Here is a 21,451-nt window from a genome sequence, read left to right as displayed (position 1 = left end):
ATCTTTTTAACATTATACACCCAATTACGGCAATCTTTATTACTATCACTCTTAGCCTGTTTGTATACAGATTTTATGATAATATTATCACTGTTAGCAACCTTAAACCAATAAGACAATATACGCACATATCTATGAATATATAATGGATATCTACCCAACTCTCCGTAAACAGTGGCATTGCAAGTGTTTGTTTTAACGTTCAATAATCTTTTACAAAATTTCAAATGAATTCTTTCTAATTCCTTTGATTTAGTATACCCCCAAACCTCTGCTGAATAATTTAAAATAGAACCAACAAATGCGTCAAATAACTGACACATAATTTTGGGTTTTAAGTCATAATCTTGACATTTACAAAATAATACGTTCATTGCCTTAAGTGCTTTGCCATTCAAATGTTCTTGGTTCAGGTTAAAATTTCCAGTATAATTAAAAACAACACCCAAATAATAAAATCATCAACAACTTGTATATCATGGCCATTGTAAGTCCATCTTTCATTGGGAAATAATCCGCCTCTTTTACGAAACACCATGATTTTCGTCTTATCAATATTCACCTTTAATCCCCAGGTATTACAGTAATTTGACAAATTGTCCAAATGGGTTTGAATTTCTTCAGGAGATTTTCCTACAATGGCCATATCATCAGCAAATAATAGCATAATTATGACAATATCATCTATTTGTAATCCTGAATTAATATCATTTTGTAAATACAATTCAATATCTTCCACAAATAAAGAAAATAACAAAGGGGACATAACTTCACCCTGACGCAACCCGACAGCATAGCTAAAGTATTCAGAATATGATGACAACGATTTTACACAAGATTTAACCTTCATATACATATCACGCACTATTCTAAGTATTTTTCCCTGTATTCCACATTTATACATTTTCAGCCATAGGGCATTTCTATAAATAGTATCAAAACATTTCATCATATCAACATATATAACATAAAGCCTTTTGTTTTCAAACAAATAATTTTGAATAAGAGATAACAATATAAATATAGCATCAGTGGTAGAGCGCCCTTTTCTGAATCCGAATTGGGCATCCGAAATAATATCATGTTGTTCACAAAACTTTTCAACACGCTTATTTATAACAGTGGTAAATAATTTCGATAAACAACTAACTAAAGTAATTCCCCTATAATTATTTACATCAGAATATGATCCTTTTTTATGTAAGGGGATTATAATCCCTTCAGTCCATTGTTCGGGAAAATAACCCGAATTTAATATATTGTTAAACAAATCACATAGATGTGATGCTAAAATGTCTATAGTTTCAATAAAATATTCATTCAACATATTATCAGTACCATAGGCTTTACAACGTTTTAATGCCTAAGTAGCATTTATTATTTCTTGTACAGATATTGCCTCGTCAAGTTCTGGAAAACTATTATTTGGTGCATTAAAATCATAATTAATATTAAAATCCTCTGCGTCATGATTAAGGCTGCCAAAGACAGAGGTACTGAGATTTGCGAAATATTCTCGAAAATTATCGAGTGGAATTTTATTTGAATTGTTTGTAGTTTTAGACTTAAAATATTTCCAGAATTCTCTAGGCTTACTCTTTCTCAAATTTTCAATATCTTCCATTCTCTTTCTATAATCAATATTCTTTCTCTTACGAACTATATTCTTGTACTGTTTTTTCGCATTACATAATAACAATCTATTTGCATCTGACCTATCAGTATTAAAAATTCTAAGAGCATCTAAATACAAATCACGTGCTACAGTACAATCATGATCGAACCAATTCTTATTGTTATGGGTATAATTCTCAAAATATACATGATCTGAATAAAAACATTCTTTTGAAAACAATGGTTCAGCTACACTCTGAATAGTGTTTGTGAAGGAATGTAGCATATTGTTAACTGCGTCTCTGTTTGAGCAATCAACATTATGAAAAATATTATTGAAAACAGGTAAACTAGAAATAATCCTGGAGCGAAATTGCTCCCGAAAAGAGACATCCCATTTAAATTTAAGCTCCGAGTACTTTGTAGTATTAGGTTCAATAGTATTGCATAGCAATGAAATATGTAACGGAGCGTGGTCACTCCATTCATTGAAAGATTTAATAGTAAATTCTTTAATCTGTGAAAAATTACGCTCGCTTGACAATAAATAATCAATCATAGAACAACCGTTATGTGACAAAAATGTATACTGATCAGTGTTACCAATACGACCATTAACAATACGAATACTTGACCCTTTACATATATCTAATAATTTTATCCCATGGCTATTACTTGATTTGTCGATAGAGGCCCTATCGGGGATACAGTCAAAGTCATAATCAGGGCTGTCAATATTACAATTATATTTATCATGTATTACATAGTCCTTTTTATTACTCGTTCTACTATTAAAATCACCACATACATATACACTACCAAGACTGTCATATAAAGACAAATCATGTTCTAAAATATCAAACAAATCAACATTAACAGTGTTATATATAGGTGAATCTTCGCCCCAAATATATGCACCACATAAATATATATCCTCAACTGTGTTAAAAAAATTGTGGTCAAACTTAAGCCATACAATTGTGTCAAAGTGGTTTCTAATAATTTCAATTCCCTCGCTTAAACAATCTTTATAATACAAAACAATACCCCCACTATTTCTTTTAGCGTTCCTATGCTGAAATTTACGATAAAAATTATGCGATTTATACCCCTTTAATTCAATATTGCTAGAAGAATCACACCATGATTCATACAAAAAACAAATGTCATATTTATCTAAGATATTTACAAAGTCGCTGCTCTCCTTTTTGTCCCTAGTGAGACCGTGGACGTTCCACGAGAGAACTGACAGTTCACCCCCGTCGTGTCCCTACGTCCGCACCGGTTTGCCGTCCACGTACAGGGTGTCAAAGATGATCCACGCACGCTTACCCTCCTTCCTGGCGTCCTTCATCTTGGGCACTAAACGTCGTCGTTTGTCCATCACTTCCGGCGGAAACTGTTCATACATTTGGCAACCGGAGCCAGCCAACTGCTTCCACTCGCGACGTACAAGTTCCCTGTCCTTCAAAAACGTGAATTTAGCTATGACGTTGCGAATTCGCCCTTGTACCGGATGTCCTGGAGAACGGTGGATGCGCGTTCCCGGAAGTATTATCCTCTGGGATGTTAGTAAAAACTAAATTGTTTCTCATAGATTGAGACTTTAAGTATGCCACGTCATCCCGTAGATCATCACGCTGCTTTTCCAACCTGCTGACCCTCTCAGTCATCAGCGCCGCCTCCACGTCGTGCGTCTCGATCCGGTCTACAAGGCCGTCCAACTTCGCGTCTGTACATTTTATACGATCCTCAATAGCTACCCACATCTTGTTGAGTTCCTTCTCAAAACTAGTAACCTTCTTTTCAAGAATGTCTAAGGAGTTCAGCTTTTTCTCCATAGTAGAAAGCTTATCCCCCATGGCCTTCATACAATCCAGCAGATCCTTGTTGGTGGGTTCGCGGCTGCTTTCCGCCATGCTGTTACTGTTTTCCGCTCCACAGAATACTTCACCAACAGTGTCCTTGTGCTCTGAGTTGTTTACATCCGGGAATAAAACAGCCGAAGCCTTACCCAAGATTTCGCTGATGGAAAAACAATCGACAGAGTCATCAGACGGGCCTCTCTGTTTCGTTTGTTTACACTTGTTCCTATTGTCCGAATTATTCCCACTGCTGTTTCGATCTTTTCTCTTTTTAGTCATTATTTATTAAACACATATTTAATCCGTATTAATGCGTATGATAAAATGTAATTAAGTTCACTTGTTTTAAAGTAAATCCAAGCTCAATTGTTGAATTATAACCAAAAAACACAATTTTTTATCCCGATTCAAAAAACGCGTCCATTACCCGCCATATCACGTGACCACCCTTATGAAAGACATCAGGGTCCATCTTTCAGATACAAACTTTGATACAATCTAAATTGCTCAGTCTTGGATCATGATATATTTTAAAGCTACATTCTCTCAGATTGGCCGTTTTGACAACTTGTTTTTTTTTGTCTTGGAATGAGCATTTTTGTTCGTGAATGTCTGGAAACCGGTGATATACGACTACTGACAAAAATTGAGATCGCAGTTTTTCATGTTTACTTTCGAAAATTGATGTTTCATGCAGACAAAATCATTTTTCTGAAAGCGTTAGTAACACTTAACTTTAGCCATAAATATCAATTTTCGAATGTAATTATTTAAAACTGCGATCTGATATTTTGCCACCAGTCTTAAATCACTGGTTCCCAGATACTTACGAAAAGAGTCCTTAGTTCCAAGACAGAAACATGTAAACGGTCAATATGTGAGAGTGCAGCTTTAAGGCTGTTCATATAGTTTGCGATATGTCTAGAAGTTGAGAAATTAGCTTAGTTAGTAGCGACGCTATCTAGCGACGATCGCTTCTACATTAAATCAGGTGCATTGGTTCGTTACAAATTTACTTTTGTAATATGGAAAAAAACGTTATTAAGGATTGTACAAAGAAATAGTCAAAAGCAGAGACACTGAATAGGCAATAATACTTGCTTTGTTAACAACAAATCATCTGAAAGCAGGCTTTATGGGGGCTTATTTTGTTATTTGTTTAATCTTTTTCAATAGTCTTTTTTGAAAATTGTACTTGGAGTTATTCGTTTGTAAATAACCTTTATAAAAACGTTTTAAGGCACCATCGTAATGGGGATAAACCTGTCATTTAAATGTTATATGTATGTTATATGTTATATGCATGCAAACCAAAATATGACCAAGTAATTTAGACAAATTTGTAGAACACACTCACGCAATATTTTCTCCGTATGTTAAATTGTTAAAACATGTCGAGGTAAATAAAATTTGGCGATTTTGTTTCTTGTTACTTTCCGTCTTGACCTTTTGATTGGAAATATAAACTACTATTCGTATATATATATATATATATAAGGGCGGGTCCTTCCCGCAGAACTATCAGATGCCACGTCTTGACTGTATTTCGGACAACTTTTCACGAACGTTATGTTTCTGTTCATTTTCACTGACCAGATGATAGCGCCAAAAATGCCCCCCAATATTCAGTAAACATCTTTTGATTCGTCCCTTTTGATATAATTAGGAATATTGCCTGCAGCCAGTTGCTGTTCTTTCATTGTTTCCGTCATTTTGCTCCACGAACAAGATGATACACATTTTTGTGTAAATGGAAATGTCATAATAATTAAATTAAAATATAGGGGTGCGCTCGATCCGAAAAAAATGGTTCGCATTTAATCGATTTTATTTGGATTGTGAGTAAAATCCGTTTACCACAGCCGATACCCATTTATGTAATGTTCCAAAGGATAAATTAGGAGCACTCTTGTACTTAGACGTGCACTCCAAAACTGTTCTGTTGAGCGTGCATACGTCGTGAATAGCTAGTATTTCAATTCATGCGCAGTAGCTAATATTACGTATTTAGAGGAAGAAAATGGTCGATTAATAACACATTAGGACACGCTGATCCCCCCCCCCCCGCGCTCATATTTATGGTCTCAAATTTTCGAAATATACGTACGATAGAACCAGTGGGCTCTATGTAATTGGGATGCGTTCTGTAAGACCCAGGTCAGTAGATTTCTATGATTTGAAACCCGTTCTTTGGTCGGACTTGGGCTCGGCATTGCGTGTAGATCAGTAGATAAAATAGCCGGTCAGATTGCGGAAGTCGCTGGTTCTTTCCAGGTACATAGTTTTATATTTGAGGGTTTTCTTGTACGAACTGTCGATCTCCGACGTTCATTTTTAAATGTTATAAACCATTGAAAATGACCCCATTACTGATCAGACATTTACATTAATAAATTTTCAACGACTGTTGTGATCAAAATTAAATATTGAAAGGTTGTAAGGGTCGATTTTAAAAACTAAAATGTTAAAAATTGACAATTGGAGTATTTTTCCACGTTGTCATTGTTTTATGCTACACCGGCATATGCATTGGTATCAATACACTGATCGTACGATCCCTTTTACTATTATTATAACTAATCATAAGGTCAAGGTCGAGTATACAAACAGGAGTTTGACTATACCCGGCAGGGACCACAGGTTATTTTAATACGTTATACGATGCTAAAAATAACATAAAAATAAGATGTTCTTTTTTCATTGAAAAACATAATACTTAATCTAGTTAAGGAGATTAATTCGTTGCTCTAAATCTAGCTGTTGAAGATGTGCTAATATTCTGATGTTGATGTCTGATGTTGATAAAAGCAGAATAACTGAAGCATTTTAAAATTCGTTACAAAATAATTTTCAATTTTCGAACATAATTTTTAACTCGTAAAATGCTATCATTAAGTAAAAGAAAAAGTACAGAAAACTGTTTCATTTCAATAATATATGACGTAATGATACACATCAATAATTTTCAGCTAAAAAAGAAGATGTTCCATGCCTCACAATACTGTAATTTACGTTACTTGAAAACTTGCAATAATTTATGATGAACAACAAGCCGTATCTATTGGTGGAGAAAACTTTTCTAGACATAACATTTTAGACAGTACTGATGAATAAGACATAACTTCATGTATTGTTTCACTGTTAAACCTTTACATGTATATTACATCACACCATAAGAAAAGTATGTTGCCTGTTCATGCATATTTAACACATAATGCTTACAGTGAGCATTTGTCGTCATTTTGCAATGCTACATGTATCTATACGATAATAATTGTTCATAGCACAAAAGCAATATACAACCATGTTCAAGGAAACTAATCACGTATTATGATGAATGTGCATGTAGAATGTGTTACTTTGTAAAAGTGATGTTACTTTTATTTTTAAGGTCAAGTTAACCATACAATGACCCTACTTGAACGCATCATGTGATTAACAAGCTACAAATAAAATATTTTATGAGTTTCTTGTAAGCCAATCACGTCGGACGTATCAGTTTTTCAAAGTCCATCCAGTGGGTTTACTAACTAATGTGTTTATATTCTAGTACCATACAACCCCAAAACAATGTTTCCTCTATCTTATTAATACTGAGAAATCCAAAACCTTAAATGCCTAAAACATTATAAGAGCTCAGCTCTTAATTGTCTTCTGTAGGTATTAAAGGTTCCAAGCAGCCCTCTGTATTCCTATTGTGGTTACAACCAAGCTAAGTCATTATCACACAAGCCCCAGACGATCTCTTCAAAAAACAAGCCAGATCTCATTAAACCACATTTTAGCTACCATCAACCTAAACCTGCCATAAATTCACCAAACACTGACTGTTCTCAAGTTGTCCGTGTCCAAAAATATTAAGACAGACTTAATTTACAATAAGTAGGTTCTATGAAGCGCTATCAATTGCCTATTCATCAATAGTTTTGCTATACTTGAGACCATTTTGTTGAAAGAAATGCTATACAGGTTCTCACGCCAATTAAGTGCTCAATAAATCAAAACTCTGCTGCAATAAAATTTATCTAGTGTCGAACGTACCACAGGGTGGCTCGTCTACATTTAGCCCAGTTCCATATAGATACAAATGCAGCTTTAATAAATTTCGCCATGTGTCAAACACACCAAAGTAGTTTAACAATCAGCATTTTTATCTACAAAAAGCTCTTCACAAAACCTTCCAAGGTCTGACAATTCCTTTTGTGACTTCAGTCAAGCATACTCACAGATAAAAAAATTCTATGAGGGTCTAAAGTTATGTCAGTTCAGTTCTCTATCATTCGAATTGTGCCTATAATGAGCCAAACAAACATATGTGAAGATCTAATTAAGCCTCCTCAGCTTCACATTTACTTTGGCAAACATTAAGCCCATTTAGGGGAAAACAAACACCGAGTCGGCAGACCTACGTGCTGTTATAATGAAGCATACTCAAAAGCAAATAGATCACATTATGGCAATCGAACAATCCATACAGATACCAAAAACCACACAAATGCAAATGTAATTAAATCTACTCAGTGCCACATTTTGACAACTACTACGCAAATTTACAGCCAAACAAACACTTATTAAGCCTTTTCCGTGCACAAAAACAACAGTTTGGCAACCATGAGCTCATTCAGATCCAACCAAACACAATCGCAGCTTTAAGTAAGCCTAATCAGTGTCAAATAACACAGTTTTGCAACACTTAAGTTCATCCAAAGCCCAACAAACGCATGTGTATCACTACTTATGTCTACGTAGTGCTACATAGACTATTTCCTGGCAACCATAGAGCTTATTCAGAGACAAAACAAGTACATTTATATTCTCATTAGGACATTTAGATAACATCAGTTTCGCAACTAAGTGCTACACTGTTCACAATTTTGCAACTATTAAGCCCATTCAAAGTCAAACAACGATCATGTACACTTGTAACTCTCAGTGCCTAATTGACCACATATTGACACTTTTTGTGGCCACTCAGAACCAAAGAAACCCATAGCCAGCTCTTAGTAGGCCTACCCAGTGCCAGACAGATCACATTTCGGCAAGTAAGATCCAAATAAACCCATGCGATTCTAATATTAGTACTAATCAGTACTAAATAGTACACATTGTGGCAATAAATATTGCACATGCAAAGCAAACAAACGCTGTGCAGATCCATATCTAAATTTAACCATAACACTAGTAGTATATTCTACTAGTATATATATCGGAATGATTCATAGTTCGGAATTTACACAATAAATTTCTTAAATTAGCAGACAATTAACCTAAATATTCTTCAAAACAATCATCGGTTTTTATATACGACAAACAAGACATTTAGGGGAAATATTAAAGTAACATTCCACTCTCAACAAAATTAATCAAACAATATTTTCTTGATAAAAGTTTTAAAGTGATCAACATTTTCTACACTTTGGTTATATAATATTCAGACATACCTAAAGTATCTTATGTATTTTTAACAAAAGTGATCCAGACCGACTAGTAATCTACAAAATATTAAATAGATTGTCAACTTTGGAATTTAGTTCCTTGGCCCCTAAAACAAAGAACTCTAGATTTAACTTGTGATATAACATGATTGATACCCAAATCTTCATAAACCATACAATTTGGAGTTGATGATTTCAGATCCAGAAATAATTTGCAAAATATCAATTGAAACGTTTGTATAATATCACAATTTTCAAAACCCCATACCTCACTTTCATTCATGAAAATAGGTGCAATCATTGTGTCAAGCAAATGTAATTGTTTTGATATTCGGAGACTAAGTTTTCGAGATTTCTGAATCACAGAGAACATGGCTGTTCAAGCCTGTTCGACTTGCATCGCTTTTGTTTTGGCAAACTTAGTTACTATTGTAATTGAAATGCAATCCAAGAAATGGAAAATCAGTTACAAACTCTAGAACGTCTTATTATTACATGCATAAAGAAAGTCGGGTATATTTGTATTCTGTTTACGTTTTGAAATATAAGGCCAAAAAAATATGTTTGTTTAGGGTAACCTGGATTTAAAAAATAAAATAAAATCAAAATCTGTCGTAAGTTCAGAGTGTTTTCTTGCACATGGCAGTCTTTCCTACATTACTGTCATTGCCTGACTTTGTTTTATCATATAAACAATAATTCTGATTAAAATCTGCATTTATCCGCCCTTCGTAACTCTCTCTTCGCTAACGAATATGTTTTTGGCTCAGAAACGGAAAAAAAATAGTTAGGGTCGGCGCATTTTTATAGGTAGGGTCGGGTTACCCGAAACGGACATATTTTTTTTAGACGTCACAACTTTGGTTTTGTCTTCATTAACATTGAGATCCCACAGACAACACTAATCAATCATCGCATCTTAAGCTTTTCTCAATGAGCTTGACTTTCAGCTACTAGAACTGTATCATCTAAAGAAGTAAGACAATGAGCTACTAGTTTTAATACATGTTTTGGCTTTAGCATACATATTATATATTACAAAAAAAATCTTCAACAGTAAAATACTCGAGTTTGAACTGCTACCAAAATGATCCATTCCATGATAAAACGTAAATACATATCCAAATAGTATAGTCATTGCATACCACATTGCATCAAACAACGTTAACGGCTAACGCAAATAAGACAAACGTTAATTGCCTTTTTACTTCTTTGACACACCTTTTTTTACAAGAAACACATTGTAAAGATGCAGATGTGGGCCAAACAATTACAAAGCACGTCTGTCTGGAATAAACATGTAACTAAGTGTATCTGTATTATTTCGAAAAAGGCCGCATACTGTCTTCCTCTTAATTGATAGGCGATGAGCAAATGACTAACGAATGTTTAAGCACCAAATATATGGGTAGATCAGGGGCGTAGCTTGACGAAAATATATGTGTAGGCCACGTTTTAGGGGCACGCGGGGCATGCTCCCCACACCAAGGAAATTTTGCTTATCTAGGTGATTGTAGGTGCGTTTTGGCGTATATTTCGTTGTTGTAAAAACATTAAAGAGAGCAACAATATCATTATGTTTTACCATAAATTAATTTTGTACGTATATTAGCTAAAGAAGACAGACCATAGAAGTAAAACATCGAACATTTTATTTAATGTCACTCAATATTAATGCATTTTGTTACCAAAATCTAAGTTGCCTATATGTGTATATATGTAAATATAATGTCGCTTTCTACAGCACAGTTGACTTTCCAGGATCATTAAAAAAACCCTCTAGCTTCCGGCATTTTCGCGACTCAAACACATTGATGACGCGGTCAACATCTATGATTATGCTCTTGTGGCTGTGAATTTGGGCCAAGGATGACAACCGGTCGCTTTTCATCGTCGTTCGCAGGAAGTTTTTTTATTCGTTTCATTCCACTTAACGACCTTTCACAAAGAGGCTGATGAAGGTGGCATGGTAAGAAGAACCTCGAATATTGTAAATATGCTAGGGTGCGGGTCCTTGTTGGTCTGCTTCGTGGTATCTTGTAGTCAAGATAAACTTGCGGCTGCGATGCTACTTCTCACATTCCATTCTGTTTTAAATGTGTCAAATGTTTCGTGGCGATCAGGAGCCTTAGCAGCATAAATTGATGGCAGCATGTCATCCTTTCCAGTTTTGAAGGCAATACATGCTGTGCACTGTATCTGTCTTTGAAGACATTGAACAAGGTTATTCTCAGGATTGGCTCTGTTTTGCTGTCGACCAACTCTTCTTGGCATTGATGGTTGAATGTTGAAGCCTGAGCTTATATCCGTTGCTTTCATGTACATTCCATTCTACACATCAGGTTTCAAGTGTGTGGACCACTACGGCTAACGCATTTTGGAACGTTTCGAGTGCGCCCGCATGTCTGAACCATCGTGTCACACATAACGAGCGAAGCTAAGTGCGCCGATTCATTTCCTCTTTCGTTGCGACTTCTCTAGAAACCTCGTCCTGGAACGCTGTTAGACGATTTGCTGAAAACTTGAACAAGAATCCAATGTCCTGAGCTGTGTCCATCATAGTTCGGACACTCTGATGGAAACTGGTACTGGAGGCATGATTGCCAAGTTCCTTCTAGCATTGTTGTTTGGTATCTTTATCTAATGAAGTCAAAGTGAGACTGTCGAAAAGAGGGTACGTAGGAGTATGTTCGGCAAAATTGGCGCCAGACCGTTTACAATTTCAAATAATAAGCGCCCGTAAACTTTAACCAAGCCAATTGGAAATGTTTAATGTACGGCGTAAACGCGCAAACTACTGATATGCAACTTCCGATTAATTATATACGAAACATTAACTTGAAAATATACTTTAGATCGAAGGAAAACGATATATTTGAAATACCAGGTTTCCTATTTATTAAAGCGCATTTGTCGGAATTTCATATTTAGCCCCTCACCCTCCTATGCCTTCAGTTTTTATTGCAGATTTGCCATTTTTATTTTTTCGGTTTTTCTGAAAAATGTGTAGGCCGCGGCCTACACGGCCTATAGGAAGCTACGCCCCTGAAGATCGTAAAGCTTTCTTTACAAAATGATATATTCATGTATGCCTTTTAATATTGGCGTTGATTACAACTGCGCTTATAATCGACAACCGACAATCGACAACCATTACATGCAATTTCATGAAGGGACATACGAATTATCTTCTCTTTATAACGCGTATTCATTTGAAGACTTGTTTGAAAAATATTTAATCACACACAAAACCTAATACTAAAATACATAAGTCTTCATATACTACAGTATAGTTTCACATTGTAGTTATTCATACTACTGAATGATACGTTTCATATATCGCTATGTCTGTAGTATTGTAATTCACTTGATGATTGGTTATGTGAAGGATGTGATGGATGTGAAGCTACACGTTTATACAATTGGCTGCTGCTGGTTTAGACTTCCCCATGTGTATGCAATTGTGTAATGCTGGTTAAGACGTATCCCCGTGTATACAATATGCTACTGCTGGTCGACTTATTCCCGTGTATACAATAAGCTGATGCTGGTAGACTTATCTACGTGTATATAGTTGACTGCTGCTAGTTAAAACTCATCAAGGTGTATTCAATTGGCTGTTGCTGGTAGACTAATCAAAGAGTATACAGTTAAGAGTTATCCATGTGTAAAACAATTGGCTGCTGCTGGTTAAGACTTATCCATGTATATACATATTACCAGTCTAAACTTTCCAAGCTATTAAATCAAATAGTTCTTATGGGAATGTTAGAAAGGCACGGGTTCGTTTTATTATCTTTATTGCACCGTTTCAGTTATCATAAACATGTAGATTCCAATAAACGTAATCCATATAATATAAAAAAGAGCACGTTCTGAAAATAGAAAAGAGTAACAATACTTATTACAATACATATAAAGCTGTTCTTGTAATATAAACATAATGTTGTAAACAAAGAATGTATGCGTTACTTAAATATGATATTACACATACGTCAAGTAATTGTCTAGTGGCGTTAAAATGGCATAACACATACAATGACATACAATGTACATATATATATACAATAAACAAACATGTACAAAACAGTTCACATCAATCACCTACCAAGTCTGAGTGACTGAACTCCTCACTCTCAATCACACATCTCTCAGGTGAATGCAGTTCATGCTGGTTATAACTGAAAACCCAAAACCATGAATGCAATATTAAATGTAAAGAACAATTAGCAGATTATGCTATATTGAAACCAATCCTCAAAAGTCTAATACCACGAAAATACATAATTCAGCCTGACAAATCTACCAAATGCATGATTACATATCCAACACATTGCAAACACAAATAGAATAGTTAAAATATCAAATACAACCAATACTGACCATACTGTAATAGTTTTCCTTTATTTCGACCAGATCAAATTAAAAGCTTCCAGAACTTCTCAAACGTTTTCAACAATGGGGGGAAAATCTTTGCAACAATGATAATTACAGTACAGTACCTGACCAATTTCAAAGAAATCACTAAACCATATCATGGTCTAAGGGAAACAATAACCAATAACTGGTATAAAATAGTGAAATCAATCTGCATGAATTGTCTCCCTTAAACTATCAGAATTTCAACTGGGCTACATACAATTGACTGATGCTGATTAATATTTATCCCCGTGTATACAATTGGCTGCTGCTAGTTAACACTTATCAACGTGTATACAATTGGCTGCTGCTAGTTAAGACTTATCAACGTGTATACAATTGGCTGCTACTAGTTAAGACTTATCAACGTGTATGCAATTGGCTGCTGCTAGTTAAGACTTATCAACGTGTATACAATTGGCTGCTGCTAGTTAAGACTTATCCACGTGTATACAATTGGCTGCTGCTGGTTAAGACTTATCAACGTGTATACAATTGGCTGCTGCTGGTTAAGACTTATCAACGTGTATACAATTGACTGCTGCTGGTTAAGACTTATCCACATGTATACAATTGGCTGCTGCTGGTTAAGACTTATCCACATGTATACAATTGACTGCTGCTGGTTAAGATTTATCAACGTGTATTCAATTCACTGCTGCTGGTTAAAACTGTCCAAGTGTATACAATTGTTGCTGGTTAAGACTTATCCCATGTATACAATTGGCTGCATGACAACTAACAAATGTACAATATCTACTTTTTATTATTCAAGAAAAGTGCACTAGAACAACAAAAGCATGTCCATTTAGAATCGATGAACTGGAATTTAAAACCCTGCATGAAAAAAACACAGTTCTGACAGCATATTTTTTACAAACATATACAATTTTTATACTTGGTAAAAGTAATGCAAAATTTGTAAATATGAACTTACATAAATCAGACAAAATACATTTAGTGGTCAACATTATTTTCTTTCAATGAGAAGGCAGTATTTCTTAAGTTTTCAAATTAATTTATTTCAATAAATCAGCCATTTTTTGTAATTTAATCAGGTGTAGCGATAGATATAAAATAGTGGCTGGCCTTATGGTAGTTCACACAATATGATGTAACCATTAAAAAAACTCTAAGAATGTTAGAATGTACTTACACATATAAAATGGTTATACAACTCAGTTGGGTATCAACCCATTTAATTTTGTAAGTGCACACTTAAATTTTTTAACTATTTCTTAAGAGTAACGATTAGCGGGAAAAAGAAATGTGCTTGATGAGAAACCTGACTAAAATGAGATGTAGTGGTTGAGTAGCTACATATAGTTGACCACAGTTATGCAACAAATCAACAACACTCTGCTACAGAGGGGCATCTTCAATTTCCCCAATGACATGTGACATTTTTCAGACTTCTGAATAATCATCAAAAGTTGCTATGTCTTGTGTTATAATTTAAGAATATGTGGGGTAAGGTTTTGCATGTACAGTTATTTTATTCCTGTAGTATATTCAGACTTAACAGTAACTTCAAACAAAAAACAATAATACTTTGGGCCAATTGTCCATAACTTTGTTAAAATTAACAACAACTCTATGTGATTAACAACATCGTTGTTAACTTACAAAAGTGAAATAGTTGATGATGTGCTCAAATATTTTGATAAAACAATAACAATTCTTCGATGGGTGAATGCCAAAAGTTCTATAGGACATTAAATAAAGAATAAGATAGAACCTTTTTGCTTTTATCCCTCAAATTGAAACAGCTGTATCAGAGCTTGTTATAAATAATACGGAGCGCAAGACTTGAAAGTTAACAACGATAATGTTAACAATGTTGTTAACTTAAACAAATATGCAGAAAATTGGCCATTTGTCTGTCAATTAATGGAACTGTTAAGGTTTATATGGAATTATGCACAACTACTATCCATTTTTACCAAATTTACCCTGAGTAGAAGATAAAAAGATGCATACAGCATGTGACTAAACTACAAAATACCTTGTAAAACCAACATCTAGTCTAGAAATATTAATAAAGGTAGATTTAGCACCACACATTAGTCGTTAGAGCAAAATAGCATGAAAATTAGATCACAGCAAAAAATATATTTTATTTTTATACAGACTTTTTGTATACAAGATTTATGCCGGTTAATATTTAAATAAATAAGTAAAAAACCCCAGATAATTTCAATTCTGAAATTTGAAGTCAAAAGTTGGCGCCACGACAATATTTGATATTGTCAAAGATGCAGCATAACTTAGGTAACAGTTCATAACTTGCCGAATGATGCTTTTCACATTTTCAAAGTAGGATGACGAAATCTGATGTACATGGGATGTTTCTATACTACAAGCCCAGAAGTCAAAAATCCAAAAATAAACCCTACTTAGTGGCACAAGGTATGCATAACATCACAGCTGCCCCACTATTTATTGAAATTACTATCCTTTTCATGCTGAGCTCCTGGTACATCGATCATACTAAGAATATGCAGGGCACACTTCCTTTTAGGTTGAAAAACAGTCATGCATAATTTGAAAGAGCCTAGGATTAGGTAAGGAGAGAATTTTTTTATAGTTTTTTTTGTATTTATCTCAACACCACCAAATAAAACCTACTGTAACCAACTGTATAACACATGAAGTTGTCCACAGGTTATCTTTAGGTTGGTTTGCACATTTAAATGATTTGATTGGTTAATATGAGTTTTTTTTGACAAATATTGACCAATCGATAAACATTTTGGCTAACGTTAACCAAACCAATTAATAATCCAGTTTTAAACAATTGTCCACAGGTCATTTTAAATTGGAAAATAAGAGTAAAATCAAACTTGACGAATATGAATGTGTTTTTATCTTAGTATAATGCTGTTCATAGCATAGTTTACTTGTTTCTTTGTCAATGTTGCTATCGCTAATGGAATGTCTACATATTTAAAACCTTAACTGAGATTGTTTATTCAACAAATACACATACATATATGAATAAAATGACATTGTCAGCAAAAACGAGTTCCGAAGCATTTAAAGTAACGTGCTTATTTTCGCAAAATACTGTGCCCCGTTAGATGACAATCAGTGCTATTTTGATCTTTCTTGAACATTTACAATCTATTGCTCAAGTTTACTTATTGTTAAAAGTTTGATTTTATTTGTAAACCCTCTGCTTTTTCAAATCTGGTTTTAATGGTAATTTGTATACATCCACATTAAATTTTTTTGCAGGCGATGTCACATTATCATGTTAAAGATAAAGGAATATGTAGTCAGAATTCTAGTTTCGTCTTAAAGAGACTCGTTCAAGTTCCATAGGGTGACAGACTTTGATTTTGTTTTATTTCTTGTAAAATGGGAACAAAATTCTTGTAACAATGATAAAACATCAAAAAATGTTCAAATTAGCTCTTTTGTTAAAAAAAAGAATAATGTAACAGAAGAAGCACTATTTGGCTGAAAAGCGTAAGTAACACTATTGAAAAATGAACAATTCTTGATTGGATTTACTGAATTCTGTTTATCAGTGGCTGTATGGTCTTTGTTCATAAAATATAAATATAAAATATATGAATGAGTCCCTTAAAATAGAACTCCAATGTTTTAAAATCTCTTGTTAATACACAAGTAATTTCCCCAACAATATAAATTAAATCATATTCAACACTTTTGCAAGCTAACAAGAACCTGAGCCAATAACAAGTTAATACTATACACAACCAGGATGTCAAGTGTTTAAAACAATGGGCTGAAAATTGTTAAAGTTAAGGTTGTTAACTTGATCATTGCTAACTTCAAATCTTTAATACACTAAAAACTCCTTTCACAAATATTGAGACAACTGATTTAGTTTTGCCTGTTTATTTTAATATATCAGCACATGACAAAATTGTTTAACCTTTAGAAGTTAACAAAAATGCTGTTAACAAAGTTGAACAATCAGCCCAATGTTAATGAAAGATGACCTTAGTGTAAGTAAGATCCATTGGAGAATAGTTTTCACCTATACATGTAACTTATGAAATTATGAACTTGTATTGTTTCCTTTGTGCAGTAAGAACTTTAACATTTTAAGTAAATTTTCAGATTTACAAATACTGAATCTAAGTGTTTTGATAAGACATACAATACAATGGTTGAAAATAAAATATATTTATGTAGTTTATGTTTTAATAAGCCAATACAAGTATATGAATTAATGTAGTGGAAAATCTAAAAACAGTTAACTTAAAAATTTCCATCAGTTCAGTTATAATAGGGTAATAATTAATTTGTTAAAACAAGATAAATGTGTAACTATGGGCCATTTTAACGATGCTGTTAACAACGTCGTTAACTTTAACAAAGCTCTTAACAATTGGCCCTTTATGTCATAGAAGGCAATAAAAAACATAAAAAGGAATTTATATTTATCACTTTGCAATTAAAAATATAAACCTTGAATTAAATTTGAACGATACAGAAAATAAGTGTTTAAACGACAATAAAATAGTTAAAACCACAATAAAATGTTTAAACAACAACAAAAAAGATTAAATGACAAAAACTACACTTAAAAACGGTTTACGCAACACAAAATATAATCACACTTAAAAATATCATGAAAATGAGATTAGCAATTACAAACATTCTTGAAATATCATGGATGGTGTAAAACAAGGAGAATAAACATAAAGATATAAATTATAGTAATCTCATTGTTTTTCACTTCATAAATACTGCTCAAAATTTGTTGTTAAGCTTAATAGTTAACAAACAAAGCTGTTGATAAACCTTCTATTTTCTTGATAAAAAAATCTGCGGCTGTATTCAATTAAACCAACTTAGATTTTTTCTTAATTTTAAGATTTGAATTAAAGTATTTTGATTGGACTGTAAAAATAACTGGCCAATGGCGCGAATGGATTCAGTGAGGATAATTGGATAAGAATTATATTGAATATTTCAATAACATTCTGAGACTTCAGACTCAAAACTGTAAACCTTTTTTTTAATAATAAATAACAATCATACTAAATAAAAAAAATTAGCTATTAAAATTGTAAATTTCTAAGTCTGGGTCTCAGATTGAGGCTTAAAATTCCTCATTTCTGTGTATGATCACATTCTGATAGATATAGTAAATCATGCCTAACTGCTAAACAATGTGACATTTGCATAATAATCAAAGCATATATTTTACGTTTTTTTAGCCAAGTCTATTTAAATGCCACGATAAATTTCATTAATACTGCAAATTTAAAACATGGATTTGGAAGCAATTTCTGTAGTGAATTACAATTTGCGGGGTTAAAGGGGCTACACACCAGATGATACAATTGCAAGAAAAAAAGAAAATTGTCAAAAACTAACATTAATTTGACATCTGTGTACAATGCATTGAATCTTACTTACTAATGTATCACATTGCTTATGCATACATGCCATATTTTTTTGAGAGGCTTCCCAGGGGATTTTGGTCTGAATTCCAGGGGATTTTGATATTACACCAGGGGATTTTTACGCGGCGAAAACTTGCGCAATATCTGCATTTATAATATAAGAATAAATACAGAAATTCACTCAAATTACAATTATTTTTGGACTTAGTCATCATGGTCCTTCATGGAATTTCACACTCATAATATTATTGATGCTTCACACTGTCAACCTTAAGCAATTTTTTTTTTTTTTTTTTTTATTATTCCAGGGGATATGGATCCCCCGGCGGGGGATTTTTCCGCCCACCAGAGGATATGGCATGTATGCTTATGACGCATCATTCACAGTTTTTGTGCATTTTTTCCAATTATAAATTTACTAGGGTTGTCTATCATGTAAATCCCAGTAAGTTAAATAAAAAAGTTGGATAATTATCTGTACTCATAGACAGATATGATTTAAATTGGGAAACCATTTTGCGCTATTTTAAACAAGGAAACAGATGAGACAGCAGCATGATTGTTGCATTCTTTTATTTTACTATGTACGAGCAAAGCAATGTACTCGGCCTACTTCTAGCTCGCATTGAAAATTTTAGGCTTGTTTTGAGGAAATACTGTATTTGCTGATTTTGGACCATCTGGTGTCTAGTCCCTTTAATATCACTTGGTAATAGCCACACAAACTATCTTGCAATAATTCTTTACAACAACAGAATGGAATTCAATATTGTCAGGCAAAGTAACATACAAATGATGCAAATAAACAGAATCCATCTCAAAATGTTGACCACACAAAATTAGTTGTCAAGTAAACCAATAGGCCATAAACAAATCCAATTCACAACTATCCATAGCATTTACACAGAACGATATAATAGATTAAACAGATGATGTCAACAATGTCAATGTATGCCCTAGAATATGAGCAAATATCGAAAAAGAAATATTCAACATCTAATTATATAAATACAAAATGGGCATCAACACTTAAAGGCAGCCGAGCGCAAATGGTTTAACCCTATTACATGCAAAGTTATCATAAACTTGAACAGTCCATTTGATAACATAATCAGTGCTTAAGTTAAAAGAAAATAAAACAATAAAAATAAAACATTTTGACCAGATTAACTGCGGGTGAAATGCCTAGATCTATTTTTACAATGGAAAAACTGAATGCACTACTAAAAACAAAATCAACTTGGCACGAGCCCTTTTTCTTAGCCCTTTCCTGGTTGAATGGGTGGCATTAGGATGATTTAGAATTTGATTTTAATACTTTTGTGGTAATTTCTACATTTGCTCCCATATATATCTTTTTTATACTTTTTAAAATTAAGATGGCTGCCTTTAATTAGCTATCAAATACAGTGGATGCATTCCTAATTCTACCACCTGTTACTGTTGGTATAATTAATGGAATGTCAGTAGCACCAACATGTCATTTAGCTTTTAATTACCTTATAAGGCAATCAATGATTTCTGCAGCATGTCTCATAAATATTTGCATTAAAATTGCCTAGATATTTGCATTGCTTGTCTTATGAACAATCGCATTACGAGTTCCATGAACATTTGCATACCAACATTTGCATTACAAGTACCATGAACCATTGCATTCAATATCCATAAACATTTGCATACCAACATTTGCATTACATGTACCATGAACCGTCGCATTATGATTTCCATAAACATATGCATACCAACATTTGCATTACAACTCCCATGAACAATTGCATTACAAGTCCATGAACATTTGCATTACAAGTTCCATTAACATTACAGGTCCATGAACATTTGCATTACAAATTCCATGAATATTTAAATGACAAGTCCATGAACATTTGCATTACAATTCCATGAACATTTGCATTAGAAGTTCCATGAACATTTGCATTACAAGTCCATGAACATTTGCATTACAAATTCCATGAACATTTCCTTACAGGTCCTATGAACATTTTGCATTACAAGTTCCAAGAACATTTGCATCACATTGTTAAAATAATGTTAATTTTCTAGTAAGATGTTGTCATGAATTCGCTGACGATCAGGAAAGAGGATCTAATACAACCAAAGTCAAGGTGCATTTAATAATACAAATTTTTGAATTGTTAAAAACTGAACAATTTTCAGAAAACTAAACATACCTTAACATATGTCAGTAAATTGGCCTTAATATTTGGCAAATACATGTAAATGATATCATGTCAAACAATCCCTAATTGAAAATCCGCACAACAATTGAAATTAATTAGCCAATTATTACCTCAGGTAGAACTTGAAATGCACCCACATATTGAGGCATCACATTTGATCTATTTTTAGTGTTTCTATTTATGGACAAGGTACTATTTTTAGAACAGAACATCTATTTATAGCTCAGATACTATGAAACCCCTTCTTCTCTTGCTTGACTTTGACAAACATTTGCAGTGATTTCTTCTTTTACTTCTATATCAGAGAAAAACTGAAAAAAAAGAAATTTCAAGTTCATAACAATATCAGATTTTATGTTGATAAGTTGACATAAGATACTTACCATCTTAAGTTAAGAATGTAATACTTCATTTTGTTAAGTAATGCTTGCTTTCATGACAAAATCTTTAAACTGTAATAAGTAGACATACTTTTAATGAAACCCTTCAAGATTTTCTTTAAGAACAGATATAATTATGACATATTAAAA

At 33.3% G+C, this 21,451-nt stretch overlaps 1 protein-coding gene across 1 annotated transcript in view; it reads right to left on the bottom strand.

The window, feature by feature from the left end:
* Positions 1-14,083: 14,083 nt before the first annotated feature.
* LOC128240591 (inositol-trisphosphate 3-kinase homolog) overlaps positions 14,084-21,451 on the bottom strand; it is a 34,617-nt gene continuing 27,249 nt past the window's right edge. The window contains exon 10 of the mRNA XM_052957290.1: positions 14,084-21,232. Within this exon, the coding sequence (XP_052813250.1) occupies positions 21,152-21,232 (81 nt within the window). The 3' untranslated portion in view covers positions 14,084-21,151. The remainder of the gene's footprint in view (positions 21,233-21,451) is intronic.

This window comes from Mya arenaria, chromosome 7 (genome assembly GCF_026914265.1).
Source record: "Mya arenaria isolate MELC-2E11 chromosome 7, ASM2691426v1".
NCBI lineage: Eukaryota > Metazoa > Mollusca > Bivalvia > Myida > Myidae > Mya > Mya arenaria.
Note: the sequence above shows the minus strand (reverse complement) of the source record. Positions and strands in the feature narration are given on the sequence as shown.